The sequence below is a fragment of the Rana temporaria genome, chromosome 5, assembly GCF_905171775.1.
Source record: "Rana temporaria chromosome 5, aRanTem1.1, whole genome shotgun sequence".
In the NCBI taxonomy this organism is placed as follows: domain Eukaryota; kingdom Metazoa; phylum Chordata; class Amphibia; order Anura; family Ranidae; genus Rana; species Rana temporaria.
In genome coordinates this window covers 40612335-40626988 of record NC_053493.1, presented here as the reverse complement: position 1 = coordinate 40626988, position 14654 = coordinate 40612335, and the positions used below count along the sequence as shown (strand labels likewise).

The window sequence follows — 14654 nt, the reverse complement described above, 5'->3', positions numbered from 1 at the left end:
CCACTGGTCTAAACAAGGCAGAAATGTATGTCCCATCAGTGACAACACCCACAGATTTACCTGACTTCTCCTGTCACAATATATATATATATATATATATATATATATATATATATATATATATATATATATATATAATCATCCTTATACATTCACATCAGTCCCTGCCCACAAGGAGCTTACAATCCAAGGCCCTTCACATTCATACATACAAAAACTAGGGCACATTTAGACAGGAACCAATTAACCTACCAGCATGTCTTTGGAGTGCCTAGAGGAATCCCATGCAGGCACAGGGAGAACATGCGAACTCCATTACCACAAAGTGGTGGTGTAAATGGGCCCAAAGGCTAAAACATGTCAACCTTGATTGCCTAGTAGCTTTGGTAGTCCTTACTAAATTCAGGTGGTTTTGCCTACTCTGCAATGACTGGTGTGGTTCTTTTACAGCATATCCAAATGTAGGTAAGTGGCTGCTTTTTTTCTTATTTATTGCTGACTTTTGGACTTGTTTCTTTTCTTAGTTGTTACTTTGGCACTTTTAATGAAATCTAGTTCTTCTGTTAGAGCAGAGCTATCAATTATAAGGCACAGGTTTGCTCTAGTAAAACCGTTTCCTGGATACCTTTTTGGAAAGCAAGTAAATTAAACCGTACAATTCTACTGTGAGCTGTCCTCCGGGGAGAAGAGCACAGTGTTTTTCCCCTGGATTATTTCTTGGCAGCCATGGGGTGTGAGACAGAAAGTTTACCGCTCAGAGATCCCAGAGAACTGCAAGGTGGAATCCAAACCCTTGGGTGCAGGCACTGCAATAGTATGCAAAAATATATATGGAAGAACCGGGACGGCCGCACTCCAAAAAAAAAAATGTGTTCCTTTTAATAAAAACTGGTCACAACATGGAAATATCACAGCAAAAAATCAGGAAAAGAGCTAACGCGTTTCACACTCATACAGTGCTTATTCATATCTAGGGGTGTGGCTGTAATTCCATAGCATCCAACTGTCCCTCATTTTGAAGTCCCTCTTTCCTCCTAATTTTTGGTCTGAAAGTGCTTTTTTTTTACAATGCTAAACCTTTCATCCAATTTCTAAAATGCTGCATCTGTAAATTCAAAAAGCCAGTATAAATAAATAGAAGTGTGTGTTTTAACTAGGGCTGTTACTGATCAAAATGTTTGTGTTCGATTATAACGCACATACAGATCCAACTACTTTTAGCTGATCTCCTTGCAGGCTGATTCCCAATGCAGCTTCCAACCACTGGAAAAATGGATAGCGGGATACAAAAAACACACAAAGGCAGCGCTCAATGGGAATAGCATTAAAACTTTTATAGTCTTCAAGTAGGTAACAAAATAAATATTGCACTGGAGATAAAATCGATGTAGCTACATAAACTGTAAAAATGGTGCGAGTAATACCAACGGTAGCAAAAGCAGTCATAAAAACATGTAGCCAAGTATGATACCGGTATAAAAATGTGTACAACGATGCCACTGCTGAATCCAGATGAGGAGAGGTTAACATCAGTCCGGCGGCATGAAGATGTCCCGTGAAGGGAACTATCACAACTCCCAGTGGATGGTTGTAGAATCCCAGGTTGATAGAGGGAAGTGATAGAGGGAAGTGTAACAGACCTTGCGTGTGGCAGATAGTAAGGTCCCACCGGCATGCAGATATGAAGGCACAGCAAAGGAGCCCTTCAGATGGACACGGCAAGCCCCGCCGGTGTCCGTGACATCACTGGATCTCCGACAGAACTCCCTGAAGGCCCGGAAGCCGGCGGAGAGGTGAGTACCAATGAAAATAATTTTGATCGATCAAAAAAATTAAAGATTAAATCGATGAATTAATAGTTAATTTCCACAGCCCTAATTTTAACCAATCCATTATTATATATAATTTTTTAATATAATTCTTCTTTTTAAGGGGGTGTCTCCTATGCCTACATACGTTTCTGCTAATAGCTGTCCCTTATTCCCATCTCAGAAATTTGGGAGGTTTGGTAATCTGCTGCAAGAAACTACATCTTAAATGGGTATTTCACTTGAGAATTGGCTTGGAATTTGAATACACTGATGTTTAGACATGCAGCAAAACTTTTGCATGGAAATGCCATGGCAAGTACAGCAAAACCTTGGATTGCGAGCATAATTCGTTCCGCAAACATGCTTGTAATCCAAAGCACTTGTATATCAAAGTGAATTTTCCCGTAAGAAATAATGGAAACTCAGATTATTCGTTTCACAACCATTTATTCATAAATCCTTCAGTTTATAGTCCATGTAAAATGTGATAAATTGTGTAACCACAAGGGGATTAGAAGCAAAATCCAACAGGAGCTACAGAGTATAAAAGAGGCGCCTCTAAGTGTAGCAATATAACTATAGGTGCAACATTTAAAAACTCACATGGTTGATTAAAAGAGGCACATCCTAAGTATGGAGACATCCGGGGTAAAGCTGTCCACATAGACCGCCCTCCGCACTTCTGGCTCTCACTGCTATCAGTCTGCAATCGTGACCGGGAAGACTACCCTGCAGTAGAGCGATCTGAAAGTGAGGCTTGAAACGCAGCGGGGAAGGGATGACGCTGTAGAAGTGATTAGAGTGGTGCTACAGCTACCGATCACTTCTACAGGGTGTGGAAGCCGCAACGCTTCACTTCCTGATTCCCTCACCTAGGATGGCGGTGGGGGCAGCCGAGAGACGAGCGATTGCTTGGCCTCGGCTGCCGACATCACGGGCGCGCTGGACAGGTAAGTGTCCATTTTTTTTTTTTAAAGTCAGAAGCTGTAGTATTTGTAGCTGCTGGCTTTTAAAAAAAATAAAAATAAAATAAAAATTTGGGTGAATCTCTGCTTTAAAGTAGTGCAGGAACCTTTGTGCCCAACGTTGCATGTTAGATGTAGGGGTTAGCGTTCTAGCAATTGCCTCTTACTCTAGTATGCAACTTTGGACACATAAAGGTTCCTGGATGACTTTGATGTTACTTGAGTGCAAGAGAGTATCAGAGTCGCACTTCATGAACAGAAATGTTGTACTTTCCTATTAGGCAAAAAAGGGGGGGGGGGGGGGTCGAGGAAACAAAAACTCAAAACACGGTGGAATGATGCATCAATATGAACCGAGCCTTAAAGACTGAAAGGATCACTAAAGGAAATATTTTTTTTAGCTAAATAGCTTCCTTTACCTTACTGCAGTACTGGTTTCATGTCCTTATTGTTCGTTTTTTGCTTTGAAGTAGCTGTAATTCTGCTGTGATCTCCACACTTGTCTGGCTCGTTATAACCATGGTACTGGGAGATTTTCACGGTGGTCTAAGCTGTCATTACTGTGTGTCTAAAACTCCTCAGAACCAATCAGATTCATTTTAAAAACAAAACACTGCCCTGGATTTGTTTGTTTTTGTTCTGTGGGTCTCTTTACTTCACAGAAACATGAAACCAGTTTAAAACCGAAAGTGAAACTAGAGGCACATTATATGATTGAATTTAATCTATTTTTAATCATTTTTAAAAGGAATCAGTTAACTTTTATGTCTCTATACCCTGTAAACAGTCATTTCAGCAAAACATTTTTTTTCCTTTAGTGACCCTTGAAGGAAAAACGTCACAGCTTGTAGAGTCATACAGGTTATAGACAGCGGCCAGCTAACGGATATACATGGCTGTACCCCGATCAGTGTTGGAAGAGCATTGTACATGGAGAAGCTGAACCTTTTTATACCACCAGAGGAAACAATACTTTAGAAATAGTCGATCTCAGCAGCTTCTATATATCTGGAAATGTATTGTACAAGGGACTTCTCATTTGTAGAGTCCTTCAGGTAGAAATGGCCTCCGGGCAGCATGTGAATACTGAAATCTCCACTTGTCAGATCCTTCCAAGCTGTGGAAAGAATACAGTGAAAAAGGTAAGAAAGGCAAAGATTAGAATCACTTTCTTACTAACCTGTAAAGTACTGTATTTATTGGTGTATACCGCCCACTTTTTTGCCCTGAAAATCAGGGCAAAATCGTGGGTGCGCGATATACGCCTATACCCGCTTTCCCGCGCCGAGTTTGAATACTGCGCCGGCATATACCGAGCGCAGTGCACTCGTGTATAGTCGGGCAGGCTCGGCTCCTCTCGCGCTTACGTTCTGGACGTACAGGATGTGAGCGCTAGAGTAGCCTAGCCTGCCCGACTATACACGAGTGTACTGTGCTCGGTATATGCCGGCGCAGTATTCAAACTCGGCGCGGGGAATCGAGCGGGGAGGACGCCTCACCCGACGAAGAGGACACCCGAAGCCACAGACGGACGCCGGACCCGACGAGGCCGCCGATGGACGCCACGCAAGACACCTAAACTGTAAGTAATAAAATATTTTTTTACAGGAATGTCGGGTCCACTTTAGGGGTGCGCGCTATACGCTGGAGCACGCAATACCCCGATAAATACGGTACACGGCACATCAAGTACTATGGTAGGGCCAGATCTTCTTCATGTCCCTCTCTCTGCCCCCAAGGAGGGCGCTATAAAGCCCGGGCCATATCCAGACAAGGCTAACATTAGGAGAATCTGCCTCTATTGCTCCGGGATCAGTGATGTCATTCATCCTCGGGAACAGCACTAGACTCTCCCAACATGGGCCTCACTTGCATACATATGATTGGAGCTTTATTATCAGTGGCGGCTGGTGCTCCAAATTTTTGGGGGGCACAAACAAGCTAAAAGAATAAAAAATAGAAAAAGACCCCTGCCGCTCGCCGTCTGTCTGGTACTTTCCGTGGCAGCGGGTGATGGTGACGAGTGGGGTGATTCATATCTCCTGCGGGCACTTCTCAACACCGCCCTCATCTCTGACTCCCGTCGTGTCAGGTGTCCAATAGCCGCTCCTATTGCTTGAGCCAATCAGGTGACAGGTAACCATACCCTGATTGCCTGAGAGATGGGTCAGTGTTAAGGAAGCAATGTATTCGCTTCCCTAACACAACACAACACTAATCAGCGAACGCACAGCATTGCTCCAGCTGTTTACCCCTTTGGAAGCCTATTAGAGCCCATGGCTCTAATCAGGAAACATATTAGAGCCTATCGCTCTAATCAAGCGCTTCCAAAAAAAAAAACGCTGCTGTAATTCATATGCCCAGCACCCGACAAGGGGTCTGGCGCATGGATAGGGGGCAGCAGCGGCGACCATAGATAGATTAATGCATTTATGGACGCACCGCCACTGTTTATTATTAATATTATTATTATAGGTACTTTTTAAAGATCTGTCAATTTATGCAGCACTTTACATATACATTGTACATTCACCTCAGTCTCTGCCCTCAAGGAGCTTACAGTCTAAGGTCCCTAACTCACACATACTAGGACCAATTTAGACAGAAGCCAATTAAAGTAGTTGTAAACCTCTCCATATATCCAGTGAAGTGACTATCCTCAGCTGATACACAGAGATGAAACCAATGCCCCTACATAAGCTGTACCTGTTTATCTGAAGTCGTCTTTTCTCTGTTCAAAGTGCAGAATTTATAAAGTTTGTCTTAGAGTTCAGAAAAAGGGGGTGGGGAGCTGACATTACACTCTGCAGAGCTCAGTGAGGAGAGCTCTAAGAGCCAATTGTAGCCAAAAGACACCCCCCCCCTCCACACAGACCTGAGGCAGTCAATCGGATAGAGGTCCCTCCCCGTCACCTTGTTTCACTTGGTGTCAGGAAAACTTGTCAAAAGTGATTCATGCTGATGGCAGCGGAACAAAATGTGCTTTGGATTTAGACAAGTACACACTATAGAGGGATAGGCTTTGTTCATATTTTATGTCTGCGGTTTACAACCACTTTAACCTACCAGCATGTCTTTGGAGCATTGGAGGAAACCCGCACAGGTAGCATTATGGTTGGGATTTAAACTGATGACTATAGTGCTGCTAGGCAGAGGTGCTAACCACTTGGTACTGTGCTTCTACCATTCTACCCCCCTCTGTACACATAAAGATAGGAGGGGAGGAGGCTTCACTCGGATGTGCCTGTGACTGTGTCACACTCAGTGTGAGAAGTGCCGAACACAGTTGACCAAGATGCTCAGACAGCCGGCGGCCGTGAGAGGAGGGGATGTCACCACGCATCCCCTTCTTTGTATCGCGGTATCACAATAGCTGCCTTGAGTCTCCCTGCAGCTGCTTCAGACACGGAGAGGGGGGGCGCCAACCTGACACCCCCAGTGTGTGGCCCGCCCCCCCCCCTTAGTATGACACTGCCGGCCGTGTCCCGAGCGGTACAGGAGATTCAGTGTCCTGTTCCCGGCCGAACTGACAGGAAGTGAGCACTTCCTGTCAGTCCGGCCGGTAACAGGACACTGAATCTCCTGTACCGTGCGGTACTCGGCCGGACTGACAGGAGGAGCTCGGCCACGCTACAGCCTGGGAAGGAGAAGTTGGGGGGGCCCCCGGCCAGCTCGGGGCCCCAAGCAATTGTTTGCTTTGCCTGTCCTGTAGCGACAGGACTGCCTAGTGGTTTATTTGCCGCTGAATGGCTTTTACAGGCAGTGGGAGGGGACCCCCCGCCGCCCTCAGGTGCTTCTCTGGGCTCTCCTGTGCGATCGTGAAGCTGGAGATTCGATCTAGCGGTGGGATCAGATTACCACAGAACTGGCTGAGGACTGGATGGTCCCCGGCCATCTCTATAACTCTGAGAGGCCGGAAAGCAACGTCATGATGTCACTTCCGGCTCTGGCAGATTTAAACACTTCCACCATTTTTTTTCCTAGAAAGCAGAGATCAATGTTTTGTTTTTTTTTTGATCTCAGGCCGAGTACTCACGATCAAACATGTCCGATGAAACCGGTCCGCGGACCGTTTTCATCGGACATGTCTGCCCGGGGACTTCTGTTCGATGGCAGTACACACCATCGAACAGAGGTCCGCGCGTAAACAATACGCGGGGCGTGTCCGCGGTGTCGCCGCGTCGATGACGCGATGTCGCCGCGACAATGACGCGGCGACGTGGGCGGCCTGCCTTTAAAAGGCTTCCACGCATGCGTCGAAGTCATTCGACGCATGCGAGGGATGGCGGGCGGCAGGACATGTACGGTAGGTCTGTACAGACGACCGTACATGTCCGGGCGGACAGGCTTCCAGCGGACTGTTTTAAAGCAAGTCCAGGAAACAGTTGTCCGCTGGAAACCTGTCCGATCCGCCCGAAAATGGTCCGCTCGGGCCTACACACGGCCAAACATGTCTGCTGAAACTGGTCCGCTGACCAGTTTCAGCAGACATGTTTGGTCGCGAGTACGGGGCCTCATGCTTTCCAGGGTAGAGGAGATCTCTGCCTTCGCCTTGGTCAACAACACAGAGACTTTCTCCTGCGTTCCTGTTAAAGACTTTGCTTGGCTGACATCCCTTCTGGCTCCAGATCCTGCTTGCTGTTCTACAACGTTCATCTCTGGCTCTCTGACGTTTGGCTTGTCTGAGTATCCGATCCGGTTCCTGAACTCTGGCTATGTTTTGACTACGTTTATTCTGTTTATCTTTTTATTATTATTAAACCAGTGTGATTTAACTGTACTTCTGTCTCAGTCTGATTCATGGTTTCTGACACCTCTATCATGATAAGGTCACTTTAACAAGTATAAATTTGTAGTTTTGATTGTGATATTTTTATAGGAATAGCCCATAGCTTACCAGCTAAATCATGAGGAACATCTTCAGTTCCATCAAAACATGTCAGGCCACAGGAAAGGACAGGAGCAGGTGGCTTCTCATAGCTAAGGAGGAAAAAAAAGTGATTTAACTGGATTATATACAAAAAAATTGTAATTTTACAATGACAATAAAGGGTTGACTTACTAAAACTGCACGGTGCAGATGTGCATGGTAGCCAATCAGCTTCTAACTTCAGCTTGTTCGATTAAGCTTTGAAGCTGAAAGCCGATTGGATTCTATGCAGAGCTGTACCAGATTTTGCACTCTCCGTTTTAGTTAATCTTCCCCTAAGTGTGTTTTTTTTTTTTTTTCATGTTTTTGTTGCAAAATATCTTATTATTGATGTTACATGGTATTAACCAGAACAGGAAATCCTTTTAGAGGGACTTCCTTTAATAAAAGCACCCCCCAGAGTTTGGGAGGCCCAAATGCTCCAAAGAACATTTAGGGCCTGATCCACAAAAGGGATACGACGGCGTAACTGCTGTTACGCCGTCGTATCCCTGTTTCTAACTATGGAACTGATCCACAGAATCAGTTTTCCATAGTTAGGCAGAAGATCCGGCATGTGTAAGGGACTTACACTGCCGGATCTTAGGATGCAGTACCGCATCCGCCGCTGGGGGCATTTTGTGTCGAAATGCCGCCTCGGGTATGCAAATTAGCACTTACGGAGATCCACGAAGCTTTTCAGCTTCGTTTTTTCTCCGTAAGTTTTAGTTTGCAATCGTAACTTTAGGGCTGCTTTTACAAGGTGTAAAGTTAGTACACCATGTAAAAGCAGACCCTTCTGTCCAGCGACGCGTTTTTTTTTTTGTTTTGATTTTTTTTTCGCGCCGTATCTTTTTTTTTTTCCGACGCAACTTTATTGACCCGTCGCAATCCACAAAGCTTGGCGTAACGTAATTTCGCGCTATGCACGTCGGCAAAATGACAGCACGAGCATGCGCAGTACGGCCGGCGCGGGAGCGCGCCTCATTTAAATGGGAATCGCCCCCATTTGAAGAGGAACGCCTTGCGCCGGCGGAATTTAAGTTACACCGCTGAAAATTCCCAGGTAAGTGCTTTGTGGATCGGGCACTAACTTGGGCAATTTGCGGCGGTGTAACTTAAATGGAAAAAGTTAAGTTACGCCGCCTGGCTGAGGATTTGGCCCTTAGATCCTAGGTTAATGGCTCAAAAGCATGGCCCACACCTTGCTAGCCTCATGACTGGCCTATTACAATGATGGTCATCCTCACTGCCCCGTAGCAATAGTTAGGCGATGGAAAGGAACAGGGACAGGTTCCCAACCCAATAAATGTACTTCAAAGCATTTTTGTATTCCAAAAAGCATGGTGCATACACTGGGGAAAGACATATCGTACCTAGAGGTTACTTCTGTGACCATGCTGGGTTCGAGAAGTTAGCCCCTCTCCAGGTTCATTGTAACCATTGATAAAACTTTCATGATATCCCACACATGGTTTTTCACCCTTTGGGCAAATTCTGCTAATGTTGTCTTATGGCTAGCATTGGTTCGGAGCATCCGTGTTTTGTACTTTGGATTTTTTTCTGATGGACTTCTGTACACACAATAGGATAATCGGACGGCACACATTTGTTGTTGTAAAATTTTAAAGCATGCTATTCCACATTTGTTGTCGGAAATTCCGACAAGAATTGTCCGATGGAGCAAACAAATGGTCGGATTTTCCGTCAAAACACTGCCATCACACATTTGTTGTCGGAAAGTTGTGTGCACGAGGCTTAAAGGCCCGTACACACGGTTGGACTTTTTGCCAACAAACTTCAAAATCAGCAAGTTTTCAAATTAGTCCGACCGTGTGTACGCTCCATCGGACAAACTTTTTCGGGTTTCATCAGACAAAAAGTTCGGACTGCAAACGGACAAACTTTTCGGCAACAAAAGTCCGATGGTGCATAGTCCGACCGTGTGTACAGCAAGCCATCGGACTTTTGTACAAATGTTAAAATCAACCAACAATAGCAGAAGTTAACCAAAGGGTGGCGGTAAAGAGCAGAAAAACCACGTGATGTTGGGAAAGTTTTAGAAAAGTTTGCAGAAAAGTCAGAGCGTGTGTATGCTATGGGTGTGACCGGACAACTCCCTTCGGACAAAAATCCAAGGGAAAGTTTGATGTCCGACCATGTGTACGAGGCTTAAGACTTACACAAAGTTCTCTGCGAGTTTCAGATCGGCTTTCAGCGGTGGTAAGAAGAGCTGCATGGCCTCTTTGTTCTGCAGAAGCTCGGGTGGCGTTCCCTGCGTTGAAGCCATCCATTTCAAGAACTCCTCATCGCTCAGCTCTGATCTCTTCTGAGGCGAGTATCGAAGAGGTGACTACAAAGAAGTGTGAAAGAAAACTTTATTCAAATTTAACTTCAGCTCATAAAAAAAAAAAAAAATCGCACATATCATGTGTTTCAGAAAAATATCATCAACTGTATTTTTTGTACAATCTTATTTTATTAAAGTTTTTAGGTTTTGCAGGTACAAATAGCAAGAACTGAAAGTAAAATTAATAGAGAAACTCTGTGTGCAAACATTTGTGTAAAGCTGAGGTAAAGTATTCAACATACACAGCCTCGAGCTTATATGCTAATAATTAGTATACCAATAACAAGAGGCCTTAGGGGAGATATTACATTTCAAACAATGGATAAATAGAGGGCGCTAGACCACAGGTGAAAAAACAAACAAATCCCCTATAATCATGAACATAAATAAATATTAATTAATCATACAAAGTAAACTAATTAGGAAAGATACTAAATAGTGTCTCTCTGTCATAGATGGCCTCTATGGCATAAAGTCCCAATAAAAAGTGCAATAAGTAAGTAATTCGATCTTCTCATTTGCTGTGATCTTGATTAAGTGAAATAAAGTGCCACCACCACACTTATGTCTTCTTTACACCCAAAATGTGCTGAAGAAAATGGATGCGCTTACCAGAGCGAATTGACTACTTTAATGAAAAAGATAGTCAAAAGGGCTTGAGCAGGATTGTGCCTGCACACGTTGACAGGATAATGGATATATAACCTTGTCTCCAGGCATTCCAAATAGGGATATGTGAAAAAAACAAGGGGAAAGCCAATAGCGTAATATTGCTTTTATTTAAAAACTATAAAACATAAGGAAAAGCCAAATGGCCTCTTACTGTAAAAGTGCTAAAACAGTGCTAAAATCACGTGACCAGGTACCACCTCCGACTACGTTTCGTTAATTGAACGTCTTCAGGGGGGCGCCCCCTGAAGGCGTTCAATTAACGAAACGTACGTCGGAGGCGGTACCTGGTCACGTGACGTGCTCTCCGACCTGTGGAGCTAGCAGCCGGGAACTCGCGTTTTTGATACGGAGGTGGTGGTGATCCCTGACGACCCACTACCTACCGCAAATTGGCGGTGAAGTGTCTGCAGCCCCAGTGCCGGGAGGCACTTTTACAGTAAGAAGCCATTTGGCTTTTCCTTATGTTTTTATAGTTTTTAAATAAAAGCAATATTACGCTATTGGCTTTCCCCTGTTTTTTTCACATATCCCTATTTGGAACGCCTGGAGACGAGGTTATATATCCATTATCCTGTCAACATGTGTGCAGGCACAATCCTGCTCAAGCCCTTTTGACTATCTTTTTCATTAAAGTAGTCAATTCGCTCTGGTAAGCGCATCCATTTTCTTCAGCACATTTTGGGTGTAAAGAAGACATAAGTGTGGTGGTGGCACTTTATTTCACTTAATCAAGATCACAGCAAATGAGAAGATCGAATTACTTACTTATTGCACTTTTTATTGGGACTTTATGCCATAGAGACCATCTATGACACAGAGACACTATTTAGTATCTTTCCTAATTAGTTCACTTTGTATGATTAATTAATATTTATTTATGTTCATGATTATAGGGGATTTGTTTGTTTTATCACCTGTGGTCTAGCGCCCTCTATTGATCCATTCAACCATTGCAATCAGTATTGTACATGAGGAGCAGCTTTTCTAATTTTAAATTTTACTTATTTGATTTATTTTTTGGCGCTGAATTACACTATTTTTACATTTCAAACAATGTATTCAATAAATGCATTGGGAAACATGGGTATCAAATATGTACTATCGCAGAGAAGAGTAGACATCATCAATAGAAGAGAAGCTAGGAAATAATGAGAAGGTTGATGTACAGGTATAAAGAGTAGAAGCAAGGAGGAGACACTCCAGCATGGCCAAGGAGAGGCAATGAGCTAGTCTCTTTTACCCCAAGCCATGAATTCCAAAGAGTAACAGAACATGGACCACACGGTCCATGTGTGAGAAAATGTCTCTTCCTTTCATATTCCCTGCACCAACAGGGGTTCCAGGTCTTGTATGGGGTCTAATTAAGTTGCCCATTTCTCAAGGGAGGGTAGAGGTCCATTTTTAGTGTCAGGGAATGACTACCTTAACTGCAGCAAGGAAGTGTCTGAGGAGGTTTCCTATCGCAGATTTTTTTTCTTAATAAATGTTTATTGAGATGGGGTGCAACTTATTGATAGTACATAAACATCCGTTGCGGCAGTATAGCATCAGCAACAAAAGTGTACTTAGTTAAGACAAGTTCTTAGACACATCTCAAGTATTTTCTCTCCACAATAGGTTGTGGAATAGTAAGTAAAGGACAAAAAGTAGGTAAGGGTAGGGAATTGAAGAGGAGAAACAGATCAGAGGTAAATAGAGAAAGAAAAGGAGTAAATTGCCAAATCCTTTAATGAGATCCTGATCGGGTGTAAATTACATCCATAAGCAATAAAAGGGTAGGTAGACGACTATGTAGGATAATGGGATGCAAACAATGGCCACAATAGTATGACATTTACAAAAGACAGAAATAGCCCTATTCAGAGACCATGATCTCTATGTAGCAAGAGGTGGTTTTGAATGCCAGCCAACATGCCCATATTTCAGTGAAGGAAGGTTGAGTGTTATGCAACTCAAAAGTAAGGTCCTTTTCGCAGATTTAAAGGGTCCAGGGATCATAGACAGGGTTACCTTGTTGCCATAAGTTTTCAATATCAGTTAAAAATTTGTTTCCAGAACAGCCTTATGGGTGGGCAGTCGCACCAGATGTGGAGCATGGTACCCTTCGAGGAGTGGCATCGCCAGGAGGTAAAAATATGTAGAAGAATACATATTGGCCTAAACTAATAAAGAAATTATTTGTTTTACTTTTTTTTTGGGATATTTATTATAGCAAAAAGTAAAAAATGTACTGTATTTATTGGCGTATACCGCGCACTTTTTCCCCCATAAAATCAGGGGGAAATCGTGGGTGCGTGTTATACGCCGATAGCATACCTCGGAGGGGAACAAGCGCCCGCCGGAGATCACCGAGCCGTCATCTCCTCTCGGCTCTCACTCGGCTGTCACGTCACACACGCACAGTCCCGCCTCCGCCACCAGCATTGGACCAGTGTTCTGTCTATCACAGGAGATGGTCCAATGCCGATGGCGGAGGCAGGACTGTGCATGTGTGACGTGACAGCCGAGTGAGATGACGGCTCAGTGATTTTTCCGGCGGGCGCTCGTCCCCCTCCTTCCCCTCTGAGGTATGTGTGACAGGCGATGACGGCGTGATTCCGGCGGGGCTCGTCCCCCTCCTTCCCCTCTGAGGTATGTGTGTGAGACAGGCGATGACGGCGTGATTCCAGCGGGCGCTCGTCCCCCTCCTTCACCTCTGAGGTATGTGAGGTGTGTGAGCCAGGCGATGACGGCGTGATTCCTTCCCTGAGACCCTTAGATTGCTTCAAAGCTTTTTAATAAAAAAATGTGTTTTTTCCAGAAAATTTCCTCCTAAAATTGGGGTGCGTGTTATACGCCGATAAATACGATATTTATTTTTTTCAAAATTGTCTGCCTTTTTTTGTTTATAGCACAAAAAACAAAGCAAAGGTGATCAAATACCACCAAAATAAAGATCTATTTGTGGGGGAAAAAGGACATAAATTTTATTTGGGTACAGCGTCGCACGACTGCGCAATTGTCAGCTAAAGTGACGCAGTGTCGTATCGCAAAAAGTGGCCTGGTGATTTTAGGGGGTAAATCCTTTGGGGGCTGAGCACTTTTTTTTAGTTACCGCATTAGTTGCATCTTTCATTTAAAAGAGACATGACAACTGCGATCTGATTGGTTGTGATAGGCAACTCTATATTTTTCCATAGAAGCCTCCAGAATATTATATAGCTGACTCACGTGAGGGGCAGATGCTCCGGACACAAATAGATGAATGGGCTCCAGTCCATGGTTCTCCTTCAGTCTTATTGCTGTGGCAAAACTGCTCAATGACCCAAAACTAAGAATAAAAGAAAAACACATTTACTGGAACATAAAATACTTTACCGAGTAAGATTAAAATTTGTTTGCGTCAATCAAATTTTCTCATACAACTCTATGATATGCCAAAATAAAATAAAATTCTAAATTTGAGACAATGCTATAATTTGCATTCATTCAAAAACGATTTACATAAACCAAAAAAAGGTAATCACAGTAAACGCGCCCTAGTGACTCCCACCGCTGCGCTAAGGACTAAATACGAACAAAGGGCCAGATTCACGTAGAATCGCGGCGGCGTAACTTATGCTAGATAGGTTACACCGCCGCAATTTTTCATCGCAAGTGCCTGATTCACCAAGCACTTGCGATGAAAACTACACCCGCGGCCTCTGGCGCAAGGCGGGCCAATTCAAATGGGCGTGTGCCATTTAAATTAGGCGCGCTCCCGCGCCGGACCTACTGCGCATGCTCTGTTTCCTAACTCCCGCCGTGCTTTGCGCACTGTGACGTAATTTTTTTGAATGGCGACGCGCGTAGCGTACTTCCGTATTCCCGGACGGCTTACGCAAACGACGTTAAATTTTGAATTTCGACGCGGGAACGACGGCCATACTTTAGACAGCAATACACTTGCTGACTAAAGTTAGGGCATA

At 44.1% G+C, this 14654-nt stretch overlaps 1 protein-coding gene across 1 annotated transcript in view; it reads right to left on the bottom strand.

Moving 5' to 3' along the window:
• Positions 1-3528: 3528 nt before the first annotated feature.
• OLAH (oleoyl-ACP hydrolase) overlaps positions 3529-14654 on the bottom strand; it is a 50750-nt gene continuing 39624 nt past the window's right edge. Inside the window, exons 4-7 of the mRNA XM_040352426.1 lie at positions 13918-14017; positions 9869-10038; positions 7674-7756; positions 3529-3893 (exon numbers count right to left, since the gene is read on the bottom strand). Of these exons, the coding sequence (XP_040208360.1) occupies positions 3751-3893; positions 7674-7756; positions 9869-10038; positions 13918-14017 (496 nt within the window). The 3' untranslated portion in view covers positions 3529-3750. The remainder of the gene's footprint in view (positions 3894-7673; positions 7757-9868; positions 10039-13917; positions 14018-14654) is intronic.